Source organism: Cyrtonyx montezumae, unplaced genomic scaffold (assembly GCF_038088225.1).
Source record: "Cyrtonyx montezumae isolate F1298 unplaced genomic scaffold, pur_monq_1.0 scaffold_1, whole genome shotgun sequence".
In the NCBI taxonomy this organism is placed as follows: domain Eukaryota; kingdom Metazoa; phylum Chordata; class Aves; order Galliformes; family Odontophoridae; genus Cyrtonyx; species Cyrtonyx montezumae.
Window position 1 is genome coordinate 21014577 of NW_027071825.1, and position 12922 is coordinate 21027498.

The following is a 12922-nucleotide window of genomic DNA, read 5'->3' on the forward strand; positions in this document are numbered from 1 at the left end:
CAAATTCTAAAAGCATAACTAGAAGACTACACTGAAAAACTACACAAAACAATGACAAAGAAAGGTGCAAAAGCACACATGGAAGTAAGAAGCATTTGGTTGATGCTGGTTTCCATAGAAAACTAAACTGTACTTTAGACTCACACAAATCTACTGCTGAAAGAAGTAGGTCTTCCCTACCTTATGGCTCGTTATACTGCTTCTCTACTGCTCCGCAGTATCTGCATCAGTTCTTTTGCCAGCACATATGTTGAACTTGGGTTTAAGAAGCTTACAGAAATGAAAACTAACCCAGAAAAGGAAGAAAAAAAAAAAAAAAAGGTTACTTTTCAGCTGCTTGAGTTCCAAGTTCTGAGGGGATGGAAATAAGTAGCCAGGGAAAGAGGGAAAGAATAGAAGTACATATGACCCCTTTGATAGCTCTGCCTGTTTGTAAGGCATATCAAGCTAAAGTCAAGGTAATAAAAGGAAATGGTTTTAAAACGGTTTAGCGGATACCAGGCACTGCTAAAGAACCTCAGCTACTTCCTGAGTACCCCTGTGAAAGGATTACACTGGAAGCAAGAAAGAACTTCATCAGCTTAAAGAGGTTTCAGTCTTCGTTTTGTAGATTGACAAGATCAAACTCATGGGTAGGTGGGCCCCTTCTGTTGAGAGTCAGTCATGTCAGCTGCACAACTGCGCATCTAAACAGCCCAGCTTCCCTAGATATTTATGGGGCCTGTGCCGTCACTCCTGATATTCAAGGCAAAAACTCAGATAACAAAAAGTGCAAACCAATCAATGTCTTATCATGTCTGTGCCTGAGATTTCAAAGTAAATGACACAAAACAGCATCAGCTATGTATCATCATACCATAAAACAGCTGGACGTGGAAGGGACACACAAAGATCGCTGATTCCAACTCTTGGTTCCAAACAGAACTGCCTGCACAGCAGTCCACGTGTTTGAGAGTGGTGTCCAAATGCTCCTTGAACTCCAGCACTTGGGGCTGTGCCCACTGCCCCAGGCAGCCTGCTCCATGCCCACGACTCTGGGGCAGAACCTTTCCCTGATCCTCCCCTGACAAAGCTCCAATGCCATTCCCCTCTGTCCCTGTCACCATCACCAGAGAGCAGGGTGCAGCACTACCCCTCCACTCCCTGTGAGGAGCAGCAGCCACCACGAGGGCTCCCCTCAGCTCCTGCTCTGGGCTGAGCACACCCAGCAACTCATATGCTTTGTTCTCCATACTCTTCACCTTATTTGTAACCCTCCTTTGGATGCTCTCTAATAGTTTTATGCCCTATCTTACACTGTGGTACCCAAACTGCGCTGTACTGGAGGTGAGGCTGCACAGAGCCCAGCTGGATATCCCCTTCCCTCAGCCGGTGGCAGTGCTCGGCCTGAAACTGCCCAGTCACCCTTTGGCCACTGGAGCACACTGCTGGCTCAGATCCATTTTGATATCAGCCAGAACTGCAGATAGAGCCATTCTCCATCTTCTCATCCCCCAGCCTGTACACGTACTCAGGGTTGTCCTGTACCAGGTGCAGAATCCAGCACTTAGTCTTGTTGAAGTTGATGAAGTTGATGATTGCTGAGCTTTCTGATTCGTCAAGACCTCTCATCAGGGTCTCTCCACCTGAGGGGCACAGCAGCTGCTCCCAATTCAGTGTCCTTCACATTGATGAAAACATTAAGGAAAGCTGGCCCTAAAATGGAGCCCTGTGGAGAGCCACCTGTGTCTGCGTACCAGCACGATGGAGCCTGCCTGGCTCAACAAACAGGAGCACGAGACAAAGCCATGGCAGAGCCAAGCAGGCTGCCAGCAGCGTGGGGTCTGCGTGTGGGATCCTTAACGATCAAGCATATGAAAAAAAGGACGAAATAAAAGAAAGAGCGTTGTATCAAAACATAACTCGCAGAGATAAAACAATCTTTATTTCAGCGTTCGGGGCCTACGGAAAGGCACTTCTGGGGCGGCCTCGAGCCGTACCAAACGCGGCAGCCGTCCGTGCAGGTGCCGAGCAACGCCCGGGTCAGGAGGGCGCGCGGGGCGAGCCCGGCACAGGTGCAGCGCTGCACCAGCACCTCCCGGGGGCCGAGCATCCCCCTCTCGGCACGCTGCCGACGGCCCTTCCATTGGCGGGCAGGCAGAGGTTCCCGCACCGTCACCGGACCGTGCTAACGATCGCCCACCCGATTGGCTGGCGGGCCCGCGGCGCTCCGAACAACATTTGCATGGCGCTGGACCGCTCTTTGTTGTCAACCGCGGCGGGCGGGCGGTGCGCGCGCGCTCGCGCGGCGTGGGTGGGCGCGCGCCGCCGCCACCACCACCGCCACCACCTGTGTGCCCCGCGGCGCGAGGCGGAACTTTCAACCCGGCGACCGTTAACGGCCCCGCGGCGCGCGGGGGGCGCGGCGCACACCTCAGGCGCCCGGAGGCGGCGGAGGACGGCCCTCCCCGACCTGGAGCCGCGGACCGGCGGCGATCGGGCGCTCCGCGGGGCTCCCTGCCTCCTCCGGGCGGGATGGCGGACTTGGACAGCGAGGTGCCCCCGCTGCCGCCGCGGTACCGCTTTCGGGATCTGCTGCTGGGAGACCAGGGCTGGCAGGGCGACGACAGGTGAGCGGCGCGGCGGAGGGATGCAGGGCCGGGCCGGCGGGGCGCGGCCGTGCTGCGGGGCTCCGCGCCCGTGCAAACTTTCCCGGGGATGGAGCGAGGCCGGAGGAGCGGGGCGGCTGTGGGGCAGCGCGGGGCGGCGCGGGGCGCCGCGCTTCGGCCTCCCCGGGAGCGTCCGCCACGCGCGCATCGCCCTTCGCGCTCTTTCCACGGTGCGGTCTCGGGGCCGTGGCGGCCGTTCCCTTCGTTTCGTTACGCATCGTTCTGAGGTCTGCCAGCAGCCTCGGGTACGCGGCGAGCCCGAGAATGCCGTAAAAGATTAAACGAACCGCACACCGACGCGTGCTGCGTTTCCAAGTGCTCAGCAGTGCTCGCGATCTCCAGCATCGCGGCGCCGCTGTGTGACCGTGCGACCTGGCGTGCCGGGAAGCGATGAGCACAGCCCTGCGAGATCCGCTTCGCTCTGCTCGTTCTCTATAGTTAAACGGCAGAAGCGTCTGCTTATCTGTGCTGGAATGCTGAACTGGTTTCAATTCAGTACGTTTATATTGCCGGGATAAGTCATGCTTGAATTCAGCAGCTAGGAGCTTTGATTTTAATGCTGGTCTACACTCTTGCAATTTCAGCTACTTTCCTAAACAAACAAAAAAATAGGTTCTCATTGCTTGGAAGCTCACACAGATGCATAGTTTGTTGCTGTTTTATGAGAACGCAGCATACAATGAAGTCATGAAGCAAATCCTATTTATCAGACAGTGGTGAATGGTGTCTTAAGATAGTAACAAAAATATGGTGCTGGTTGGAAATGATGGCGTTGCACGTTGTAGTAATTTAACATAATGGGCAGTTACTATGCTCATCATTTATTATATATTTAAAATATTAATTAAACTATAAGTGTACTCTGTATGTGTAATTTATGATGCCATTCTTTGAGAACCTTAAAAAAGTAGATAATATACCTCCATTTTATTGTCTCCTGGAATAGGAAAAAAGTTCACAACCTACCTTTCTTTACCAATTGTTAGTTTATTTAGGTAGGATTGTGATGGCTTGCAACAATAAAATATTCTCTGTGCCGCTCTTTGGACCATACTGTGGATTGAAACTTTTTCCATCTCTAGTTCAAACTTCTGCTTGACTTGCTTTCCTAAACTTTATAACGTTACCTTCTATGGAACAAGCATGGGCTGGTCTCACATTGCTTATGCACCATTTCCAACTGTAAACCCTAGCATCCATTAGCTATGGAAATTTATACTGCAAGTCTATGTGTGCTTAATGAAATATAGATAAATCATTGAAAAATACTGATAGCAGACCTGTAGCATAACAGCATCACAGGGCGTGATTATTACCAGAAAACTACACCTATGGACTAGTGGAAAATGAACAGTTCTCTTAATTATTTGGTTAATACTCATGAATGAAATATCTCTAGCCATATCTGAAATATGAAATATGAACCCAGGACTGAAAATAGCTAGCAGAAATGGCTTTCCAGAACTTCAGGTATTGCCCTCTGTTAGGGCTGGACACAGCTGCTGTGCTGGGAAGGCTGTGCAGTTGGCTCTGCTTTGCATGAGGCTGTCATAGCAGCACTTTTCTTCAGCACTGCAAGTTACCATAGCAGTCTCTAGATACTTGCTTTCTGTTAACTGAACAAAGTCCACTCCTAAAGAGAGGAAAAAAAAAAACCACTGAGCTTTTTGTTTGTTCACCTTACAATATAGTTGAGTTGAGATTCTTTTTTTTTTTTTTGGCTCTCTATTGGAGGAGATAACTTCATACTGAAATAATAGTGCAATCCCACTGCTGGTATTTTGCTACTGTCCACTGAACCAAAAGCACACTCTGTATGAAAGTATACACATTTTCAGGAAGTAGTTCATTAAGGAGGCTATAGACCTGTGAAGACTTTTAAGAAAGTTTGAAATGATTCTCCACAGGATTGATATTACATGAGTATACTGTTCCTTCATTTTATCTTATGTAAGGTTGCAAAGAAAAAAAATAAATGATCCAGGTTTCTTTTTGGTGAAGCACATTTCTTGCATTCTATACTAATCAACATGTAATGCAGATATAATACAGGTGGTGTTTTGCACCCTCTTCAGCTGAGTGGACACTAACTATGAATGCCTGAAAACTAGAACACAATTTGAAGTATCCTTATAGCACAGCCACACAAATAGCACAGGATCGAGAGGTGGTTCATTTTTGGAAGTTAATTGCCCTCAGTCAAAATCCTGGAAATATTTTTTTGCATGTTTCCAGTTTGCTGCAACTTGTACTTTCCAACTGCTTTTGACTCCTGTGCACAGATTGATATCAATGGTTTCCACCTGTGGTGGGTAAATTTCTGCCAAGTCTGCTGCCACCTGCACTCTTTGTTTTCTGCTTTAGGCTCATTTCTTTTAAGAGGAGAGTTTGATCAGATATTTATTTTAAATAATTCCATTCATTTATAAAATGCACGCACAAGGTTCTTAGCCGAATGTAATAGGACTCTGATAAGGGAAAATTGTTGTTACATGTGCCTGTTTGCAGACTGACTTCTGAACTTCATTTTCTCACTAGTGCTGCTCTTAGAGTGGAGCGTCAGCCTTGGTTTTTTTGTTGTTTTTTCCTCTTTTCAGGTCATGGTCACCTATACCTGTTCCCAATGAAGTAACATCCTGCTCGCTGCTTTTGCATTTTTCTCTCAGAAAAAATAACTCAACTTGAATAGCTTAGATTCTTAGCCAACCTTACAGTTGCTCTCAGCTACAGATACTTTCTGTGCTGTCATATTCCAAAACCCACCACACTGTATGATATGCTATTTTCCATAAAAGAATTTTCAGCGTGAGCAACAACACAGTGAAATTTTAGCAAATATATTTGTTAAGTAAAAAGCTACTTTGAATGATGTATTCACATTCCTGCATTGTGGAGTAGTTTTTCCTGGAAAAAAATAATAATGGTATGTATTGCAGGTGAAATTTTCACTAAGATCTCTCATTTAAACAGGTACAATTAGATAAAGTTAACTTGATAAGGTTACATGTCTGGACCATGCTGCGACAAACTTCTCATACAGAGTCCCCATTTGACTATTCACATTTTATATGGAAAAAAATCCATTTATTCAGATCTTTTTTGAAGTTTTCTTGTTTATTGAAGTTAAAGCACTCATTATCCTGTCACTAGGTAAAATATTTAAATTTTGTGGAAACTTTTTGTGCGAGTCCAGGCAGGAGAGCAGGTGGAAAATCAGCCCAGTGGCTCAAGTACACAGGTGTCACACAAGTATTTCTGCAGCAGGTGCCTTTAATTCTTCTGGTCACAAAAGTGATCCAGCCACTGGACTAGGGCTGCTAAGAACACAGAATAACTGACTTTATCCTTAATTCTGTAAATACCCCTACATGAAGTTTTGCTTTTGCTGTGAAAAGTAACTGAAACTGAAGTAAATTGTTTGATTTATTTGATATTCTTAGATGTTCTTCTTGACCATTGTAGTGCAGTCTGTCTGCCTGGGAAGGAAGTGGGAGTAAGGGGGTATCTCGGGGATTACCTCAATGACAGCCATTTACACGTTAATTCAGTGAGGTTTCACTGAATTGGGATTATAACTGCAAGTTGCATAATACAATGTTTCAGCTTTCATAAGCCTTACTGATAATCAGTTCTCAGTCTGACCAGCTGAGTTGAAGAGCACCAAAAACATAAGTAGAAAATGTTCTTACAAGTGAATCCTAGAATCACTGTGAAGACCAGATGTGTTTAATGTCAGGCAAATAAATTGCTTCAAAGAAGGGAAAAAGAAGATATTAACTTCAGGATTCCGTGTCAATTTTCAAAAAAGCTGTTTGGAAAACAAAAAATGTTTTGTTTCATATACTTGTATACATATGAACTCACCGAATACTTCAAAAAGCCAAACCAGATGACTAGAAGCTACATGAATTCTAAGTTAAATATAGTATATATATATATATATATATATTTAAAAAAAAAAACGCTTTACATTTTGTTGGTAAGAGTGCTTTTCTAGTGAGGTCAGCCATAAGTTCAGTGTTTAATTACCTTGCAGAGTCAGGAAATGTTACCCACCACTGAAGTGTGATTTCTTATCCTCGTGACCTACTTGGATTTCTGCTGGGTGCTTTTGGCTATCACCAGCTAGCCAAAGCTGTTTGAGCAGTGTTCAGGAGGGATTTGGAATGCTGAATGTCCAAGGAAACACTCCCATGCAGTGTGTATATAGGCTGTTTTGTGTCATTTCATGTCAGTGTCTGCCTGGGCCCATTGTCTCGCTGCTAAAGATGTACCCAGAATTGATCACTATCATTTCATGGTGGAAATAGCATCTACACTTGAATATTACACACTGCTTCTCCTATTTGTGCTGCTAAATCTTGTCTTTAGGGTCTCCTATGTTTCCTGTGCAGTTGCACATTCAGTTTATGAATATATGGCAGCTCTGCTACAGGGAGGTTCAATTATAATTAGCAAACTCATGCCTGGTGTCTTCCTTCCTCAAACACACCGTGTAGTCTTAAATGTAAGCAATAAGTGTGTTGAAGGACTCTATTTTATTGTCATAATTCCTTTCCCACAATGTTTTAGAGGCATAAAAAGAAAAAATGCATGGATGTTTTAAAAATGTGCAGCGTGAGGTTCTGTTGACCTCAAAAATGTATGTAACATTTAGTTTTCAGTATCTTCAAACACTTCAAATCCCTCCGGGTTCGTGTTAAGATTAAGCAATATGTTGGATTCTTTGGGTCTTGTATATCAATATAAATTTTAACAGTGCTGCTAGAAATATTCAGTATTAATGAAAATTCCACAAAGTACACATTACAGAACTGAATTAATACAGTGTCATGTGAACTACAATCCTACACAAAAGTGTATAATCAAAAACATCTATTTTGCATTACTGTTCAGTTTTATTGCCTGTTGGATTTCAAAGTTATAGAGAGAAGTAACACCTTCTAAGAAAATCACCATGACCATGGCACTTCAAAATCACATTGCAAAAATGTAAATAAAACACTAAACCTTGATGCATTTTGTAACCCCCACTCTCAAAGCATAAGATTTCATACCTTTCCATATGCTGTTGCAATAAGTGTTTACAATTTCACAGTCAGAGAACAAAATTTACATTTCTCAGTTCTGTGTTTTTCTTTTCTGCACATAAGTAACCAGAGACATTAGCTAGTACTGGGAACACATCAAATACTGTTCCTGTACCAAGATGAGGATTTGAGTCATTTTGCTATAGTATGTACCTTTATAGTAAAACTACATCCAAATGTTAGCTTTGTGCAAGAACTGCTCTCATATTGGCCACTGAATGGGTGGAATTAAAATTAGATTTTCCTTCTAATCTGCTTACCACTTAAATCAACATTACCACCTATCTGGAAAGAAACCAGACAATGTGCAACACTTCCACGTACCACTTGGACAGCTGTATGTTGCAGGCTGTCATTTGTTTCTTTGAAGGAACAGCTCCTTCTTGTAAATCTCAGAAGGCTCAGTTTGTATTACAGAATAAAGCCTTATTGGAGATTGTTAGACTAAAACAAGGAAAAAGCCCATTCACTTCTGTATCAAATGTCTTAAGATATCTGGGTCTAGATTCAACTTGCATGAAAACTTTCTTAGAAGAAGATTCTATTACAATTTCTTCAAAATAAACCTCCTCTTTCCTTCAAGAGATTCTTCAGTCAATTTGACACCCTCATTTTGGAAAATGTATTGAGTTCTTTCATATAACAAACTAGAAAGTAGAAGGTCTTCAGAAAATATTGCCCAATATATCAATTTGTTTTTATAAGTAATTTTTCAAAATAAATTAAGCAATTTAGAAACCTAAATTCTATTTTAGAAGCTTGATTTCGATTAAGATCCTAATGTTCTAATTAACTAAGAAAGTAAATGTTTTCATGGTAACTGTGGTAAGATTCTGCACAGTAGCATTTGGAAAGTTCAAGTTGCCCTAAAACCTGAAACATATTGCAGCACATATACACCAAATCTTCTATTACTGTGCAAAACAATCTAAATAAATGATGATAAAAAAAAGTAAAGAAAAATACTGACATTTCCAAAACACTGCATCAGCCACACCTAGAGGTCTGTATTTATAGTATATAAAGTACTTATACTTTAGGTAGAAGGTTTAGGTGCACAATCTCCATAAGTACACTAATACCTCAGAACTCACCTTTCTTCTAAACTAATTTTAGGATTAGGGCTTTTTTTTTTTATAGATAACCTTATAGGTAAAAGGAGGAATGCATGTGCTTATGTGGAAAAGAGGCAATACTTCACAGAACATGACTTCACAGACACAGCTTCATGCTGATGTCTGCTTTACCATCATGCTTACAACAACAGTGAAAGCAAAAATGTATTTCTACAGTCCACTTAATCTAGCACAAACTGTAACTGGGGAAAAAACATACATAAAAAGAAGTGAAACAGATTCATGTTATATCTGTGCCTTTTCTAGAAAGACCTCAGTGGTGAACATCTGCAAAAGCTTTCTTGTACAGAGAAAGTTCAAGTATCTCAGTTTCAAACTCTGAAAGATCAAGCTGTCTTCACCTCACGCAGCATGGTGAAGTTTGTAAATGTACTTGGTACTTGAATCATTACTTAATTGTACAGTTAATACGCAGAAGCTCTTATTTTTCCATCTAGAACCTTATCAATGCTACTTTACATCTGTGAGGCACTATAACATCCCACAGGGAACTGATCAGTTCCTTTCCAAATGTTCTCTCTCAATTTTATGATTATTATTCTATCACAGCCAATGATTGTGATTTATAACAGTAAATTTCTGTGATGCACTGTGATTACTCTCAGAATGAGTCTTTTATAACAAGTGGTAGCATTGGTTTCTATTGCCTCCTTTTTATCCTATAAGTCACTTGGAGCATCCAAAATGTCTGAAGCTTCAAAATACTTTTATTACAAATATTTCTTTTAAACATTTCAGTTCTATACATCCAATTTCTAGACTGTAGTCTAGTAAAGGTGATCTTTTGTACTGAATGTTATGGTATGTGCAATCCATCCAAAAACCTGTTTTAGTCCATTAAGTCCTTTAGAGCTGGATTCCTCATGGTTATATTTTTTTCCCCCAAGAAAATGAGTAAGGTAAGCCCTTCCAAGAGGCCTGTACACCATGGCCATTCCATCTCTGTGTCATTCAACAACTGTAAGTGTTCTGCAGCACAGATTTGGTACAGAATGCCTTAAAACAGCTGTTAAAGATTTCAGCCTCCCCCATGCAATCATCTGCTAATTATGTTATCAGTCAACTTCCTGGTGGGAAGTAGCAGTAAAACAGAAACACTCATTAAGAGATAAAAACGGTGTTTATACTCACAGATAAAAACAGAGATATTACTATTTACTGAGAAACATCCCTTGAGGGACGAATCCTGTCTTCACAAACAGAGATGTCTGTGAGGATGTACTGTAGTTTTGTGTTGGAAAGCAAGTTGCTATGTCTCATATAATCGAGCTTGGCTTGCTGAGTATTAAGCCATGGTTGATGAAGGAGGCATTAGGTTAAAACCGATCGGTGCCAGGCAGGTTTATCTACTGAGTTAAGGAAAAGAAAATAACTTAATTCTCAGACAGGGTCTGTCTTTAGCCATTAGTAACTGGAAATGTAGCAGCTGGACAAGGATTGTGTGCCTGGTAGGAGCAATTTACAAGATTTGAGCAGCAGTCCTAGCTATAGATAAGCTCTGCCAGGAAAGTCTTTCCCTGTCTCCTAGATACTGTATTCTGAATCAAACCACTTTCTGCAAATAAGAGTTTGTACTTAAGCTTTTTACAGTGCTACAGTTAATACCACTTGTATTTCAAGTATCTTTAAGTTACAGAGCTCCTTCGAAGTATAGTGATCATTGAGATATTTAATAAGGAGTAAGCACTATAGAACACACTATAGAACAGTCAGTCTAAATAGCCTAAACTGTTCTGGAGGGTTTTATGTTTTTCTTGCTTTGTTTTTTCTTCCCTTTGTGGCTAGAAAAGACTTCAGCACTGATAAAAGCAGCATTAAACCAAATCTGAAACAAATACAACTGGGAAAAATGATAAGTTGAGTTGAGAATAGAACACTGTTATATTTGTTCCCTATGTGACAGCATCTGTTAATGCACAACATTCCCTGACTCTGGAAGGGTTTGGTTTCCCATATTCACACTGAATTCAAAATAAACTGAAGGCACTAGCTATTTATCTCTATTGCCCTGTAATTCTCAGTGTCAAGCACAGACAACTCCAGCAGAGATGGTATGAAGGCTAGCCTCTATATTTAATGGAACATACCCTTTTGAAAAGTAAGCACATTATGTTTTCGCTGTGTACAACAATCTCATATTCAAACAGTTAAGTGGTTTAATCAGTTACATGAACCACTATTTAAAAGGTGTTTTTGTAGATATTACCTGATTTTTAATTATTGTTTAGTTCCCTCAGTAATCATTAAAAAAGACGATACAGATGCAGAGTATGGCAGAATATTCTGTAATATACAGACACTAACTAGCTGACCACTTTTTATACGGACTGTCAAAATTGATGTGGATTTTTGACCCAATTAAGGATCCCAATTAAGGCTTTTCTCACAAGAGAAGTTAGATATCCAGTATCTCATTGATACTGAGGAATTCATTTACAAACTCCATTCAGAGAGTGACACAAGCAAATATTTATTTTTTGTACTGAAAGACCACAGATTGCATAAAAATTACAGTTTAGCTAATATGAGACAAAACCCCACACATTCAAAGTGCACTGAATTTTAAATGCTTGTTTTTGCTTCACATTTTTTCCTCTTATTTGGCAATTTACAGATTATAGTTCAAGGACAAAAAACAAAAAAAAAACAACAAAAAATCCCACAAAATAAAATGAATGCTGGTATTATAAATTGATTTACTACAATGTGTTATATTAATAACTGTTTACAAAAACTCAAGCAATGTCATTTTTGTGTCATTTAACCAACTAGGCTGGTCATTTAGACTGTTTTAGTACAACTTTGGCATGGCATTGCATGATAGGAAGAATGAGTCTGGCTACTAGAAAGGCTTCAGGGTAAGTGTCTGAGGGTATCAGTAGAGACCTCTGAGTAATGGTAGGTTGGGAATTTTTGTGAGCTTCTAATACAGTCTTGTGACATGCACCGTGGGCTACTCCACCAGTTGTGGAATGGTGACGCTGGGGAGCTGGAGCTGCCTAACAATCGGCTGCTACTTGTCTTCAGGCTGTGGCATCCTGTGGATTAAGAAATTCCTTTCATTTCTAGGAATGGCAGTGACACTACAGGGGCATAAGTTTTCATATGGTAAGAAGAATGAGTACTACTGTGCCTTCTTGTGTATTACCCTAGGCATTTGACAATTCATTATCAGACATCCTTATGTTAATAGTTGATCCATAAACACATACCTCTGCTCACTGTATGTAGGCATTCCACCTATTACTACTCAGCCTGAAGATCTATATGAAGCATAAAAACAAAATGATGGAACAACATCACTTCAAACCTGAGAAGCTGAAAAGATTTTCGATAATTTGGCCCTCGCTAAAGCCATCAAACTCTGACATTTCTGCCTTTGTCTGGGAAGTCACATTTGAAAAAAAAGTTAATTTACATTGAACAAGCCAGTTTTCCAAAGGCACCACAAAACACCTAAAGAGCATTATGGAAGTTTTAGAATAAAGATTATAGAAATAAACTGCTATAGTATTGTGAAAATAGGTTTAAAAGTTTTCTTACTCTAACAAAAAGACAATTAAAAATCATACATTATTGATCAGAAAGCTCATTTCAAGAAGAATGAGATTTATATGCAATCCATAATTACACTGTACCTCGTTGGCTGTGAAGAGCAGTATCAGACAGGTGACACTGAAGATATTTGTGACTTTCACTTGTTCTATTATGTGTTCAGAGTTCCTGAATTGTTGCAACTCCTTAAAGTATATAAATAAAAGCTCTTTTTGTGGCAAGAAAAAGAAAAAAAGAAAAGTATGCAGTACAACATGGGAAGACCTGAAATTGTAAACTTACTAATATAGGCCTATTTCTTTGTTAATAAGCAATGCAAATGGAAAAGTGAACACAAATCACAGAGTTGAGACAACTACTCCGTACCTTATGAGATACTAGAATGGAATCAGCCCACAGTTACAGTAAATAGCAGTATTCTCAGTAAGTCATTAAGTGGTACAGGATTTCACTTGCATTCAAGTGAGGGGAATGAGGGTCTTTTAAAATACTT

The 12922-nt window shown here is 40.9% G+C and overlaps 2 protein-coding genes across 4 annotated transcripts in view; one reads left to right on the forward strand and one right to left on the reverse strand.

Moving 5' to 3' along the window:
- The window catches only part of CFH (complement factor H), a 210504-nt gene that overhangs the window by 41692 nt on the left and 155890 nt on the right, over positions 1-12922 (reverse strand). The gene's annotated exons all lie outside the window — the stretch shown is intronic.
- KCNT2 (potassium sodium-activated channel subfamily T member 2) overlaps positions 2474-12922 on the forward strand; it is a 115437-nt gene continuing 104988 nt past the window's right edge. The window contains exon 1 of the mRNA XM_065743118.1: positions 2474-2609. Coding sequence (XP_065599190.1) covers positions 2515-2609 — 95 coding nt within the window. The 5' untranslated portion in view covers positions 2474-2514. The remainder of the gene's footprint in view (positions 2610-12922) is intronic.